The sequence below is a fragment of the Camelina sativa genome, chromosome 12 (genome assembly GCF_000633955.1).
Source record: "Camelina sativa cultivar DH55 chromosome 12, Cs, whole genome shotgun sequence".
NCBI classification, from domain to species: Eukaryota; Viridiplantae; Streptophyta; class Magnoliopsida; order Brassicales; family Brassicaceae; genus Camelina; species Camelina sativa.
In genome coordinates this window covers 26,967,634-26,984,233 of record NC_025696.1, presented here as the reverse complement: position 1 = coordinate 26,984,233, position 16,600 = coordinate 26,967,634, and the positions used below count along the sequence as shown (strand labels likewise).

The 16,600-nt window shown below is 38.0% G+C and overlaps 1 protein-coding gene and 1 pseudogene across 1 annotated transcript; one reads left to right on the top strand and one right to left on the bottom strand.

The window, feature by feature from the left end:
* On the top strand, positions 3,931-4,916 carry LOC104733903 (annotated as a pseudogene).
* LOC104732679 ((Z)-3-hexen-1-ol acetyltransferase) lies at positions 9,599-11,305 on the bottom strand. Its single transcript, XM_010452252.2, has 2 exons — positions 10,741-11,305; positions 9,599-10,658 (listed from the first exon to the last, which is right to left on the bottom strand). Exons 1-2 carry the CDS (start codon positions 11,209-11,211, stop codon positions 9,774-9,776), a joined length of 1,356 nt encoding a protein of 451 aa, XP_010450554.1. The 5' UTR covers positions 11,212-11,305; the 3' UTR covers positions 9,599-9,773.

Here is a 16,600-nt window from a genome sequence, read left to right as displayed (position 1 = left end):
TGGTCACAAATTAGTCACGGTTTAGCAATCCTAAATTTGATTAATTTCGGATTTTGAAATGATATTAATCAAAAGTAATGATAATTTAAGGTACTAATCATTAAAACTTATCATCCTAAACAAAAAGATCATCCAAAAAGTATTCAAAAGCAAAACAAGTTCATTAAAAAAAAAAAGGGAATTGCAACAAGTTCAACTGGAAGCAGTATTAGAGGAAGGAGAATTGGCAGCTGGACTGGAGACTGGTGTGGTGCCTGGTGTGGTTCCTCCGCCAGTGAGTTGTGCATTCGTTGCAGGTGCGGTAGCTGGATGGGTGGTTGGAGGTGTGGATGATTCAGGAGGAGAAACCATAAAAGCTTCGAACTCAGGATTTTTTTCTTTCATATAGAGGAGAAGCCTCTTCAGTTTNTCAAACTCAGGATTTTTTTCTTTCATATAGAGGAGAAGCCTCTTCAGTTTAGCTTAAGACTCTCGGTGTTCCTGATCACGTCGTGCATTCTCAGCCTCGTGTTCAGCAATCTTGCGCCGAAGTTCATCTTGAAGCTCCCCAAGAGTTGTTGGAGAAGCACTTGTATAACTCTCTGCCCTTTTCCTTTTCTTTAGTGTCTCCACAAGTGATCCAAGTCCAAATGGGTTGCCGTTGTGGTCTGTATGAGTACACTAAACCAAGAGATAAACATTCAGTAATCATCACAAACATTCAGTAATCATCACAAACATTCAGTAATCATCACAAACCAGATTTAAAAAAAAAAAACAGACAGAAACAAAATTACCTGAAGGAAGATTTCATTTCTTTCATCAACGGAAAGATTATGATGTGTTGAACTCTCTGAACCATCTGGACCATCTACCTCTGTTTCAGCTTGTCTCTCTTCTATGGTTCTATCATATGTCTCAGCAACTTGTTTGGCTTTTTGATCCACAAATGTTTCATCCGGACGAGTGTGTGTTTTAAGAAACACTTCCACTAGTGACACAGGACGCCCCAACTCTTCCTCCTACAATGATAGTGAAACAGATTAAATCATGTAAATATCAGAAAAAACATGGAAATATCAGAAAAACTTTGAGCTGAATTCGATAAGTCTTACCATCTCTTGATGAATTTGCACAAATGATTTCTGACCAGCTAAGTGTTTGTGCACTCCAAGACCTCCACGATCAGAGTTTCTGCACTGTGAAGCATTCTCACTCTTCTCAATTGCATCAGGGGTCTTCCAATATTCCACCATAACAGGCCATAATTTTTCACCAATCCATGGTGGTTGTACACCACTCCTCCTAGCTTGACTGACAATTCCTTTCATCCTTTTCTTGGCTATCTTCAAGAAACCTGCTTTAACGAGCTCAGTAATGCCGATATCCCAATTGTACTTCCGCTACAATAACACAAAACATAGTTAGCAACAATACCAAAACATAGTTAGCAACAATAACAGAAATAAGGAGTAAACCTTACCGCAAATGTCCTGAAATATCGCTCTTGAATGTTGACTGGAGTAACCTTCCAACTGTAGTAAGGCCCATCAAACTTTCTCCTCAATATTCCAGAAATCGCTCGAGACAGCTGACCTTTCTGCCGGTTAAACCTGTTACATAAAATGAGTAAGTCTACTACTAAATATGGACTTGAAACAATTGAAACAAACTATTGAATATCAAACAACCGACACTTAAAGCAACAACTATACTTATTGAATATCAAACAACAACTAGAATTATTGACACTTAAAGAAACAACTACAAACTTAGACTTATTAAATATCAAACATAGACTTGTTGAATATCAAACAACAACTAGAAACTAAGACTTTTTGAATATCAAACTATTGAATATCAAACACTTAAATCAAGAACTACAAGCAACACTTATAGACTTATAGACACTTTTAGCAACAACTACAAACACTTAATACCATAGCATTTTATACAAGCAACCGAGTAATCAACAACTACAAGCAACCGAGTAATCAACAACTACAACCGTAATCAACAACTACAACCGTAATCAACAACTACAACCGAGTAGCAAAGGAAAGAATTTCATACCATAACGTTTCTCGGCCAGGGATAGGATGCTCAGACAAGAGTGGTAGATGTTCTCGGCCTGGAAGTCTTAGCAACCCATCCAAAAGCTCTTGGTAGTAATCGACATTTGGATTTTGTTGCTCTTGGTTTCCTTCTTCGCCATTATCTTCCTCTTCATGATTAGGGTTTTGTTGCGGTTGCGGTTGATGAGGAGGTAGTTGCTCCGGTTGATGAGTAGGCGGTTGATGATGAGGAGGCGGATGATGAGGAGGCGGTTGATGAGGAGGCGGCTGATGAGGAGGCAGTTGGTGAGGATTTGTCCTCCGCGGCTGATGAGGAGGCAGTTGGTGAGGATTTGTCCTCCGCGGTGGATTTGTACTCGGCGGTGGATTGGTTCTCGGCGGTGGATTGGTACTCGGCGGTGTAAGTTCCCTCCGCGGTTCAGGATCTTCCCTTGACGGTGGATGGGTACTCGGTGACGGACTCGTTATCGGAGCTGGATTTGTCGTCGGCGGGAACTGAGAAGGTCGACTTTGGTGTGAATGGCTTGTCGACTGCGTCCGTTGAGAGGGGTTCGACGATTGAGAAGACAAACTGTTACTCGGATTATAGATTCGGATACCGGTGGCGGTTCTGGCACCGCGACCTCTGGAAGAAGCCTTACCCTTAGGAGGCATTAGATCGATTGAGAGGAAGGAGAGGAAAGAGACAATTGAGAGATTGAGAGAAGGAGACGATTGAGAGATTGAGAGAAGGAGAGGATTGAGAGGTTTGAGAGAAGGAGAGGATTGAAAGAATTGAGAGGTTTGAGAGAAGGAGAGGATTGACAGAAGGAGATGATTGAGAGGTTTGAGAGAAGGAGAGTTGAGAAGTTTTCTCTCGAAAACCCTAGATCGAAATGAAAAAGAAGGAAGAAGTGTTTAATCGTTTAAAGGGTTTGCCTAGTTAATAACGAAACTAGGTCGCACTTTAGTCGCAAACCAGTCCCAACCAAATTAATTAGATTAATAAGTGGTGGGAAGATATACCGCCAAAACAAAATAGCAAATCAGTCGCAAGTCAGCCGCAAACTGTTACTCTTTTGTGACTATTTTAACACTACCTTATTAAAGTCACAAAATAAAAATCTTGAATTTTGGAGTTATGGATGTTTAGTTTATAGACATTGAAATTTAATACTTTGAGAAAGTTATTATTGACAAATTGAGCAAAACAAAGTATAAACTTCAACCTAAACATGTAGATGAATCTCAAATGTGAAATTTCAAAATAAAAAATATATAAAGTGGCTAAACAGTCTTAAAAGAGTAGCTAAATCAGATGTTAGTCGCAAAGTCTTCAGATACGTGTCACAATATAGTCGCAAGTTGTGACTACTTTGTTACGTGGTAGGAGTAACAAATGTGGAGCAAATAAGTCCTGAATATGCGACTTTTTTGCAACTATTATTACCGACTATAGAACTAGTCGCAAAATTGTGACCATTATGAGACGAATTGGTTTTCGACGCAAAGTAGTCCTAATGTAGTCGCTTATTTGAAACCCTTTTATGACGTTTATGTTTCGTCGTTAATAAGCGACGTTTTTGTCTCCAATATTTTTGTAGTCGCTTAATAGTCGCAAGTTAATCGCAAAAACGTCGCTAAATTTTGCGACTGAATAAGTAGTCACAAACTGTAGTCCCAAAATGCATGTTTTCTTGTAGTGGCGGGTGCGGCCTCGAATTGTTTCGATTCAAAGTTTGTAAATTCGAATTGTTACGATTTTGAGTCAAGTGAATCCAAACAATTGAATAGGGGAAATTAATATTTTGGTTCGAATTCAACCAAAACCATGTCTCATATTTTTAAGCGTCTAGACTAATAAAACTTAATCACAATTCAATTTCAGTGTATCATTATGGAGTGTTCCTCAAGCGATGTAAACGGTATGAGTAACATTCACTTACGAAAGAGGCAACGAACAGAGGATAAAACTCGCTCGTCAATGCTGGATCTTGATTTTCTCGACTGCCCTATCTGCGTCGAGCCATTCAGTATTCCTATCTTCCAAGTATGTATCAATATACCATGTTTGATGATGACTGATTAGTTTGGGGTCAAACTTTGCATTAAGAAGATGATATTCGGAATTGTGGTCATTAAAACACTCTTGCTAGGTGCTCGTTTCTTGAATACGGCTTTGATAGTAACTCTGTTGAGTTTTTCTTTTTCTTTTTTGTTTCAGTGTGATAATGGACATTTAGCTTGCGCTTCATGCTTTCCCAAACTGAGTAATAAGTGTCCTTCATGTGCTTTGCCTGTTGGTCACAGTCGCTGCAGAGCAATGGAGAAGGTTCTTGAATCGATCTTTGTCCCATGCCCAAACGCCAACTTAGGTTGCACCAAAAATGTCTCTTATGGGAAAGAAACAACACATGAGAAGGAATGTACCTTCTCTCATCTTTGCTCATGCCCTCTGGAAGACTGCAGTTACATTTGCTCATACGATAACATGTTCCGTCACTTTACCCGTGACCACCAGAACAGATACATGTTGTTCTGCTGTGACAATTTCTTTAATGTTCGGATGAACATCAATGATAAGATATTAATTGAAATTGAATATATGATAAACCTATCGTTCGCAGTGCAGTGTTTGAGAGAGCCGTATGGTGTGTAACTGTAAGCTGCATTGCACCCCCTAGTCCAGAAGTAGGAGAGTTTTCATACCATCTAATATACACTGTGGATGGGAACAGTCTGACTTACGAATCATCAGAGGTGAAGAGAATTCTTGAAGTGAGCTCCCAAAGACCTGAAGAGAGCTTCATGTTGATCCCTCAGCGTTTTTTGCATGGTGACTCATTGAAGATGAAGCTTTGCATCAACAAGTTGAAGCAATAATAAGACAAAGGCTCTGTTTTATTCGTATGAACATATTCAAATGTTAGTTAAAAACTCGGTGTATTTTTATTGAAATTTTCAACTTTTAGAACTATATATGATGAAAAAGTGTTATCATTAGTTGCATTTGTATGTCTCTTGTTCTATTTATTTCCATACTAGTAAACATCTCATGCTATGCATGGGCTTGAATATGCTCAATGCTAATTGAATATTTCTCTCTTTGCTTATGTCCTATACCGAACTGCAATTACAGTGGGGGCGGACCACTTTGGTTGGGGATAATTGCACCATATGAAATATAAAACTTGTTTAATTTTACATTTAACTTGTTGATATAAGTGGTTTAGTGATAATGAATGCACCACTTAATTCAAGAGGTGAAGGGTTCAAAAACTTTGACTGAATCCGCCGTAGGAAGAGACTTGATTATTGGTTAATTTGTTCTTTTGAGGTTGACTATAATTTGACTTCAGTGACAGAAATTTACTTGTTATGAAAGAATGTAAGGAAGGTTTCTTGTTTCAGAGAGAAAAAGACACCAGAAGGTGTTGTCGCATAGAAGAAATATTTCTTCCTACCCAAGAAACTTAATTAATCTTTCTTTTTACCCAAGAACCCTAAACCTAAACCGTAATGCTGCTTTCATATCCGATCAATGTTAGCCCTTGCCAATCACCCGTAATATAAAATTTGGGAGAAAATTGAAAGTTCGCGATTTGGAAAACACAGTCAGCCGTAGTGCAGTGTTTTAGAGAGCCGTATAGTGTATATGTAACTGTAAGCCGCATTGCAACATCTAGTTCAGAAGTAGAAGAGTTTTCGTACCATCTAACATATACTGTGGATGGGAACACTATGACTTACGAATCATCAGAGGTGAAGAGAATTCTTGAAGTGAGCTCCCAAAAACCTGAAGAGAACTTCAGATTAATCCCTCACAGTTTATTGCGTGGTGACTCATTGAAGCTGAAGCTTTGCATCAAGAAGTTGAAGTAATAGTAAGAAAAAGGCTCAGTTTTATTCGTATGAAGTATGAACATATGCAAATGTTAGTTAAATATTTGGTGTATTGTTATGATTTTTTTTTTTTTTTTTTTGGTGGAACGATGATGAAAAAGTGTTACCATTAATTAGTTGCATTTATGTCTCTTGTTCTCTCTATTTATATATTTTAGGGAACATCTCATTTTATGCGTGGGCTTGAAACCTATATGTTAAAAAAACTTATATTAAATTGTCAATTGTCATTATACTTTTCTTAAAAATATGAGATTTGCATGTTGTTCAATGTCTCACGGAGCCACATGGTATTTTATATTACTGTTAGCTCTATTGCTCTTATTCTGCTTCGCATGTCACATTGTCACATGCATTGTTTTTTTGCCTAATAACAGTCTTGTGACATATTACAAACTTTGCTTGAGACTTCTCTCTAGCTGTCTAGCAAAGTCTTAATTGCGAGATGTATAAAGTGGGTAATCTACACACTTGTTTTGGATAATTCTTCTTATCCAAGAAACTTAAGTAATCTTTCTTCTTTATTAAGAAACTTAAGTAATTTTCATTTCTCTAATATAGAGATTAGATTAATAGCACGGGGTGAAATTCATTTTATTTATATTGTAATTTTTATATAAAATATAATTTATGTGATTTTTTTAAAAGTTTTTTGATAAAATATTATGCAATAAAATCATATGCTAAATATAATGACTTGAAAAAGACATTTATTTTGTAAGTTTTATATTCTTAATGATTCTAGATAAGTATTCGTGCTATAACACTGATTAAATTTTATTTTATACAAATTTTGTATATTTTCTAATTTAAAATAAAATTCTAATATATTGTATTCGTTTATGTACGTGAAGTTATTTCAACAATGTATATTCTACATCATGTCTTGAATGTCATTATAAGACATAATTTTGTGAATTTGGCTTTTAAAAAGCGAGTTATTATATTATGAGTAATTTAATATATTGTTATACTTTTTGTTTTAATATACTTAGTTTTTTGAAATTCTTTCATATTATAGTGACATATTATTGATATTGCTATAACAAACCAATTTAGAGTGTTTATAGTTTCTAACTTTTATATCAAGTTTCAATATTTTAAAAATATTTCAAAATAAATTATTTAAAGTTTATTATATTATAGAAAATTAGAAAATTCAACAAAAAAGTATGAAATTGAATTTAAATATTTAAATTTTGACCCGTTACTCCGTAAATTTTTTTAATTCAATAGATATTTTTTTAAAGAATTATATTACTAAAACTTGATATTTTATAGATTGAATTATTTATATTTGTTTCTAAAAATTCAACTTATGATATATCCGGAAATAAAACTATTTTAATTATAATAAATAATATGATAATTTATTGTTTCACAAAATAGACTCATATATAAAAATGAGAGTTGAAGTATAATGATAATTAACAAATTAATATGTTCAATTAGATATCAAAAGATTTTATTTGATAAATAATTTAATAAATGAAATTAATATGGTAAGTTAGATGATATCAAATGACTTTTTAGAATATTCTCTTTAAGATTTTTGGAAACAATAAATCCAGAATATACAAATAATATAAACTTAATCTATAACCTATTTGTAACCAACTTATTAAAATTATACAGTCTACAAAACAACTTCCGTTTTATTATATAGTGGTTTAATGCATGCCACAAAAAGCCAATATGACCGATGTCACAAAAAAATAGAGAGGCAATATGACCGATTTTAGAAAGGAGGTCTCGAAAATGGCATTTTCTAAAACTAAGGGTGCAAATGGTTGCTTAAAATTGAAAGAGTTGGAAATATTAAGCTGAACAAAATTGGATTGAACATTATTCAACTCATTCATCTCCAAAATAGTAGTTGAACAAGTTGAACAAATTTGCTGTATGATTAGTTTATTTTTTCAACTTTTTAAGTTGAATGGGTTCAATAGTTTTTTCCAACTTCTTCAACCTCTTCCATTCAAATGGTGAAACTTGGTTGAATAATTTTTTTTCAACTCCTGCAACATTTTCAATTGTGCAACCATTTCCACCCTAAAAGTTGTCTTCATGGCCTGTCAAAAAAAAAAAATAGTTGTCTTCATGGCATAATTGAATATTATTAAATTAATACTTCATATGTTCCTAAGTATTAAGTAATCATTTTTAGGCATTTCGCACACAAATACACCATTTTTATTATTTACGATTTTCTTTAATTCTAAAAAATAGTAATTAAATAGTTTTGATAAAGTTTACAATTCTTCACTAGTAACTAATATATACTGCATTTAAAACTTCTTTTCTTAGTATTAATTTTATATACTCCATATAAAGAAAATTATAAAGTATTTTAATTTTTTTTTGCATGTATATACTAAAACAAAACATAATTTTATAAATAACTTATCACTGGTTTTGTATTGTACCAGAGGTATAAATAACTTATCATGTGTCTAGAATGTGATAAATCTCTATCTTGTGGTGAAGTGATCTTAGTGCAGTGACAAGAGGTAAGTCCATTTGTAGAAGGCACCATCACACCCAGGATCGAGTCCCGGCTCCTACGAATGTAGGAATTTAGCTAATGGGCCGGCCAGTTGTGGCCCAATGGTTGACAAAAAAAATTTCTATCTTGTGAATTTTGGATTATTAATTTATGTATATTACCAAAAGAAATATATTATCCCAAAAATAAAATAAAAATACTCCAATGGGAGTGGAAGGAATTTGACGGGCCTAAATTATAACGTACGTTGCTGCTTCTAGTTTTGTTTTCTTTCAATCGTGTAATGGAATCCAGAGCTTAACAATTTTCAGTTTGTAATTAAGTGTCCTTGCTTGCTTTTTCATTTTTGTTCTTTCATTTTTTAAAAATTGATGGGGAGAGCTCCGGACCACCAAAGGAAGTCCCCACGCCACAGCTTTCTCAACCTTCACTATCTGCCTTGGTCCATCTTTTTTCAACACCTTTCTTGATTTGTTTTCCTTCACACAAAAGTGTCTTATGGGGTTGTCATTGATAACGCCATACTACAGATTTCTTTTTTGATAACAACGACAGAGAGTATGTTAGTCGTTGATAATAATCTCCCATAATTTGGTTTAGATAGTCTATCATGTGGCGCATGATATATATATAAACCACTGGATATAGACAACAGAGTTACACACATATTTCCATGCATGAGCGTATTTAGATCCAAGCAAAAACCCAAATTCATTGGGAGGGACTCTAATAGAAGATAAGCTCTTGAGAATGTCACGCGATCCTATCCATGAAATCAAAACCAATAGGAGCGGCTATGAAGAATAATGTCTTGGTTTGAATGCCTTTTAACAAAAAAAAGAGAATAATGTCTTGGTGGTCTGCAATTATTCAACCTTTAAATCTTTTGTCTTTAACTCAATAATTAATTAGATGATCAATCATTTCACTGATAACGTAACGTCTGGAGTCCAGGGCTGAGCCTCAGTTAATTAGAAAAAAAGAAACATTTAGTCATCAAATTTTGGAAAAAATATTTAAGGGCATATATTTATATCACAAGAAAAATTTAAGGGCATATATATATATATATATCAAGAATTGGTTAGAAACGTTGATTTTGAAAATTTGGCTACCAATTTTGTGGAGAAAAAGGGAAGAAAAATGTTTTAGAATTATCTTTCGTTTGTTATTTTAGTTCTTTTATTTTTTTCTGACGATTTTTTTTAATTGAATTGGGCATTTTTTTTAGTCGCTTCTTATATCTCTTAGTGTTGGCATGGCTCGGTCTCGACTCAGCTCTTAGAGCGAAGTGCGAAGACATAACAGACTTAGGATTTTTGGTTCATCTCTTAAAACACATTTACCACGCCATGTAGCTCTGCTATGAACCTCTCCATCGCCCGTACAGGCAAGCTAATCGCCACAACGGTACCTGTCTCACCTTTTTTATTCTCAAACGGCACGTAGAAACTCACTCCCGGAAAAACTGCGATACCGGCCTTAGCGTTTCCACCATACACTGGCTTACCCCACGGCCCAAAATCAACTTTTCCCAAATCAAAATGTCGCAAATCAGATATTATGTAGTTCCCCGCCAACACAAACATAGGCCGACCTCTTGTCGCCATTAGGGCTGTTACCGAGCGGACGTAGTCCTCCGTTACAATGGATTTCGTTTTTTGTATCAATCTCAAAGCAAACTCAAGAGGTTTCTCCATAAGATCCCTTGCTTTCGCTATTGCCGGGGGAATGACGAACACGTTTCCATAGTAACCCGGCGATAGAGGTGGGTTGCTAAGCTTGGAACGAGAGTTGATGATAGTAAGTCGCATCTCAGTGTTGGGGTCAGGATTCAACGCGATTGTCCGACAACGCCATAAAAATGACGACAACGCTTCAAATGAGGTATTGCGGAGATCATGCGGAAGAAGTCTTCGTATGGCGGAGATCTCGTCCGCCCTAAAGAAGAATGATCGGCTAACCAAAGGCTCTCCAGCCGCTACCTCATTGATTTCCACCTGATCTTCGTACTCACGGTGCGTGTGGGTCACACGCGCCTCGGAAGCACTCACAGTCAACAAATTTCGGTCCCATACGGGTGGAACCGAGGGCGCCTGAAGCCCACACGCCAACTCGCATAGTGACTTTAGAAAGAGCGACACGCCGGCTCCATCGGTCATGGTGTGGTTGAAACGGATGGCAAATATAAATCCGCTGCATTTCAAGCGCGTGACCTGCATGCCAGTCCCTTTGAAGTTTTAATATAACTTAACCAACTTTTTTAAGATTCTTTTTGTTTTTTTTAAGAAAATTTACCTGGAACAGAAGCAATGGAGTGTTGAGCACATCGGTCGAACCTTCCACGTCAAAGAGAAGCCCTTCTATGCAAGGGTAGGGAGGGAGAAGCGCATCAGCTTCCTCCAACTCTGTAAGCGCAACGTCAGCTTCAGCCTCGATGAACAAAACGCCTTCACCGGTACATTCCACAGCGAGTTTCTGGTTCGAAAGTTCCCGGAGCCTACCAGCGAACGGATAGTAGTAAATCAGGGCCTCGGCTAGGGCTTTCTTTATCACTTGGACCGGGTCAAGATTACTTGTAAGATTAGGTCTATAGAAAAATATAAATGGAAGTTGAAATCTTAGTCCTTGTTGGTCATCGATATCGGAGAGAGGCTTGAGCTCTCGTGGCGTTGGTTTAGCCGGAGTGACTAGCTCCGGCTGCCGGCGATGTACCTTGAACGAGAGACCGGTGGTGGTAGATGTTGGCAAAGAAACTTGATGGTCCATAGTTTAAGACTTTGAAGATAGAATCACATACGTACCACACATGTATGTATATATAGTATTATGAGATTTTTTTGTTTAACGGTTTGGTGGTATTAAGATCTTTATCATTGGACGCTGGAAGCAAGATCTTTTTTGGCACATCTTTGATCCTAGTACACATGTTTCTTTTCCGCTATTTTACATAGTTTAGTCTTTTGAACAACAGTAATATTAGTATAATCTTTACAAACAGAATTAAACTGTCATCTTACCCATATGAAAAGAATACCACCATTCATTAACTAGCTCTTAACTTATTCCACTTCCAACGGACCACCAGTTAGATATTTTTGTATAGGGTGAATTACTCAAATTTTACTCATTTTAGGTAATATTACCAGAATCTACAAAAAACTTTTTTATTACTAGAATGTTTCGGGTATTTTCAAAATACCCAGCGTGCCCCTGTTTTATGTTACCGGAAAAAATGTTATTACAAAAATGCCATTGCCATGTCAGACGCCTCGTCAGAAATCGCTGACGTGTAACCATAACTCAGCCGTAACGCGATACAGAGTATGTTGCGGCTGAGTTATAGGTATGTTGCGGCTGTGTTATCGGAAAAACATTTGAGTAAGAGCAGACGGCTGACTTATGAAACTCTGGCTGAGTTATGCTCATAAGTCAGCCAAGCGTTATGGCTGACTTATTAAATTTGACTGAGTTATGCGCATAACTCAGCTGTAGTAATGGCTGAGTTTTCACCTGATGGTTGAGTTGTCAAGATTTTGGCTGAGTTATCGCTACGACACGGTTGAGTTGTCAAAATTTTGACTGAGTTATCACAACGACACGGCTGAGTTGCCATTTTCCGACTGGCTGAGTTATGAAAAATGGCTGACTTATGAGATGTAGTTACGGCTGAGTTATGGTAAAAAACTATAACTCAGCCGTAATAGGCTGACTTATCGACAAGTCAGCCGTTTGACGGCTGACTTATTGGCAAAAGATTAATTACTAGAATGTTTTTCAGTTACGGCTGACTTATCAAACGATACGGCTGAGTTACATATTTTCAGTTCATGAAGCGGCTGAGTTTGGCAGCAATTTTTTTTGCTTTTTAATTACTGTAATGTTTTTCGTGTTGTGGCTGAGTTTTAGTTAGGCTGAGTTATGGTATTGTTTCATGGCTGATTTGCCACGTCGGATGCAGCATCCATGTCAGCATTCCATGTCATCATCTTTTTCTCCGGAAATACGAAACGTCGTTCGACTCTGGTTCTTCAACTGGTTAATAAGTGAACTATTTTTCCTTCTTATTCACCTTGTTCTTCTACTTCTTCTTCACTTTCTTCTTCACACCTTGTTCTTCTACTTTTGTTCTTCTCCACCTTGTTCTTCATTATATTTCATGGATCCAGTGCCGGTACTAGTTGTGTCCGGTAATTGGATAAAGACACAGAGATATGTATTTAACTCCGACGAGAGAGGGTGTATAGTTGTGCAGATAGATGGAGGCACAACATACGACAAGCTTGTTAAGCTTGTTTTTGAAGACTACGGATTGGACTCGTTTAGACATGAGCTAAAGTTGAGCTACATGTTCTCGAACAGGGCAATGAAACATATGGTGCATGATACTCCACCAGTTTTTGTCTCCACTGATCGACAGTTGCAATGTTTTTTGGGGCTATGGAAACCGATCAGCTACGTCTCTGTGTAGAGTTTTCGGCGAAAGAGTCTACAGAAACTAGTGGAGCTAGAGGAAGTATAATTCGGCGAAGCAGAGACTCGAAAGCAGAATCTACATACGAAGTGTGCGGTGGGGGATTTGAAGGCACTTGTTTTGATTATGGTAAGATTGTTGACAAAGAAAACGAAGAAGAAGCTGTCGAAGTAGCATCTAAAGAAGAAGAAGACGATGAATTTTCAACCCGATTTGATGTTTTCGACGACTCCGATGGTGAGTCATCTGATGACGAGAAGTTTTCTGTATTGGGCGAGCCTCAGAGTACAGTGGAAGACCCACCTACTCCGCCTCCTCAGAAGAAAGCTCATAGAGATGATAACTTTGCCGGATCGAAGATGAATCCGGAGGCTATTAGGTTGGAGGTGTCAACGCTAAAAATTGCTGTAGGACAACGATACAGTAGCAAAAAGCAGTTCAGGAATCACGTGAAACTTATTTCGGTTAGGGATGGATTTGATTTTAATGTACCAGTCTCAAATCCGAGACAAGTGGTTTTTAGGTGTTGGGTTAAAGGATGTCATTGGAGAATTCGTGCATCTGTACAAGGGGATGACCCGGATTTTCATGTTCCTGTATACGATTCGGAACACACATGTTATGTGACGGAACGTTCTACTAGATGCCCTCAATCAACAGCTGATGTACTGGCAGGTCTTTACAGGGACTATCTTGGTGATCTTGGTCCGGATGTTAAACCTAAAAGTGTCGGAGTCATTTTCAATAAGCAATTTAGTCTAAAGGTAATTACTATGTTTCGACTGACTTTATTGATAACAATGGCTGAGTTATAGGTATGTATAGGCTGAGTTATTTACATTTTACGGCTCATTTATTGATTATTTAAGGCTGACTTATTCGAATGTATCGGCTGAGTTATTTATATATTATGGCTGATTTATTAATTTGTTGGTGTCGACAGATGGGTTATTGGAAGGCATATCGAACGCTGCTGAATGCAAGGCAGATCCATCAGGGAACTCCTGAGGAAAGTTTTAGCGAGTTGCCTTCTTACATATTCAAGTTAAAAAGGGAAAATCCGGGTACAGTCACGCGTCTTCAAATAGGTGATGAAGATAGATTCAAATATGTTTTTATTGCTTTTGGTGCGAGTATTGCTGGGTTTGCTTTCATGCGCAAAGTTGTTGTTGTCGACGGAACGTTTCTCCATGGTAGTTACAAAGGGACACTTCTAACAGCCCTAGCTCAGGATGGTAACTTTCAAATTTTCCCATTAGCTTTCGCTGTTGTTGACACTGAAAATGATGAGTCTTGGCGTTGGTTCTTTACACAACTCAAAGTTGCCATTCCAGACGAAAAGGATCTTGCGGTAATCTCCGACAGACATCAGTCAATAGGGAAAGCGATTCGTCAAGTGTATCCGTTGGCTTCACGTGGAATTTGCACTTACCATTTGTATAAGAACATCTTGGTGAAGTTCAAAGGAAAACATTTGTTCCCTCTGGTGAAAAAAGCGGCAAAGTGTTTTAGGCTAACTGATTTTAATGAGGCTTTCAATGAGATTGAAGCACGTCATCCCGAACTACATGGATACCTCCAACGAGCTGGTGTCCGAATGTGGGCGCGTGTTCATTTCCCGGGTGAAAGGTACAATTTAATGACAACGAATATTGCAGAATCAATGAACCATGCACTGTCAAATGCTAGAAGTCTTCCCATAGTTCAACTTCTAGAATCGATACGGGATATGATGACCAGATGGTTTTCTGAACGGAGAGAGGATGCGAAATCGCAGCAAACAACGCTCACTCGAGGTGTTGAGAAACTATTACAGGTAATTTTACATAAGTCAGTCGTCAATGTTGATAACTCAGCCGTAACAGTTACCATATCTCTGCCGTAATTGTTTCCTTATCTCAGCCATTACCATTATAGTTTCCATAACTCAGCCATTGTTGTTTCAATAACTCAGCCATAATTGTTTTCATAACTCAGCCTAAAGCGTTTTGTTTTTTGTTCTACTCCCTTATAGGACCGTGTCACCGGAGCAAGACTTATGGAGGTACAAACGATTGATGCTGTACGTGTTCAAGTGAAATATGGATCATCTTTGCATGTTGTAAATTTAGAAATAAAAAGTTGCACATGCCGTCGTTTCGACCACGAGAAAATACCATGCATCCATGCAATCGCAGCTGCAGAGCATATGGATGTGTCTCGTATATCCATGTGCGATACGAAATTTAGGAGTGTCGATTTGGTTAACGGATGGGCTGGTTCAATCATGCCTCCAGATGAATCATTCCCTGCTCCTGAAATTGTGGATAATCAGAAGTGCTTGCCTCCGATTGTTGTGAACCAGCCAGGAAGACCAAAGAAGCGTAGGATTAAATCATCTTTGGAAGTTGCCACTGAAAATAAACGCCCTAGGAAGCAACACGCATGTTCGCGATGTAAGCAAGTTGGGCACAATGCGAAAACTTGTGCTCTATAGTTTATATTGTGTTATTACTCATCTGTCAAAGTATTATTGCTTTATTTTGTGGTATTACTCATCTGTCAAGTAGTATAACTCTGCCATAACACACTATAACTCAGCCATAACACACTATAACTCAGCCATCACATGAATCGACGATATATTTCGTCCTGTATCATGATAACTCAGTCGTAATAAACTATAACTCAGCCATATAATCAGTCGTATAAATCAGTCGTTTGATTGTTTCTTTGATAACTCAGTCATGACATGAATCGACTATATATTTCGTTTTCCCGTAAAAGCTATAACTCAGCCGTAAATTTTATAACTCAGCCATGACATTAAACTTCACTAAAATCGTTTTGATTAGTTTCCATTACACTTCATCCAAACAACAACAAAAAATATATATAATAACAATGCCTAAACGAGAGATCTCTGGTCGGGGGAGCCCGATCGAAAAGTTTCGCCACCAACCCTCTAGCGTTCTGGACGGTCCTGCAATCGCAGAACGGGAGCTGGGCCAGATATGTCAGTCTCCAATGGTTCCTCCACTGCGAGTTCGTTCACCGCAATTCGACAGAAATCTCGTACCCGTTGTAAGGCCTCTAGCCTTTCGATTGGCAATCCGGAGCCTCTGGACATCATGTCCTCTATAAAGGCACATGGGCCTTCAAGAAGATGGCGCTCGCGGAAGGCTTCACCCGACGACTCCAGGAAATTGACGTATCGGATTAACCTAGTCAAGCAAGCTCGATAGGCCCAGACATCCGTCACGAACGGGAAGGCGGTTTCCCTCAGGGGTTCGCGATCGCCTTTCTGGAGATCGGGTACATCCATCTGATCGACCAGTTCTTTGCACGCCTTGTGCTCATCAAGTAGACGGACCATTCGCCAGTGTGCCAAGAAGTAACCTTCGACGATAAGGTCTTCCAGGACTAGAATGGTTCCCTCTAAACGGTAAAAACGATGGAGCTGGTCAAGTTTCAGCCGAAGCGCCCGAATATACGCGCCCATCCTCTTTCGCCGAGCTCGGTACTCTCGGAGTTCTAGCTGAAGGGGAGACACACCGGGGTCGACAGTATTTGAGTTCGGAGCGACCTCACGAGATCGGGACGTCTCTCCTACCTCATGTGGAATGGGATTTTCCGGCTCCCGATTGCCGGATGCGGTGGCTATCCTTTCCCGGGCCTGTCTCAGCAATGCGGATCGAGTTCTTG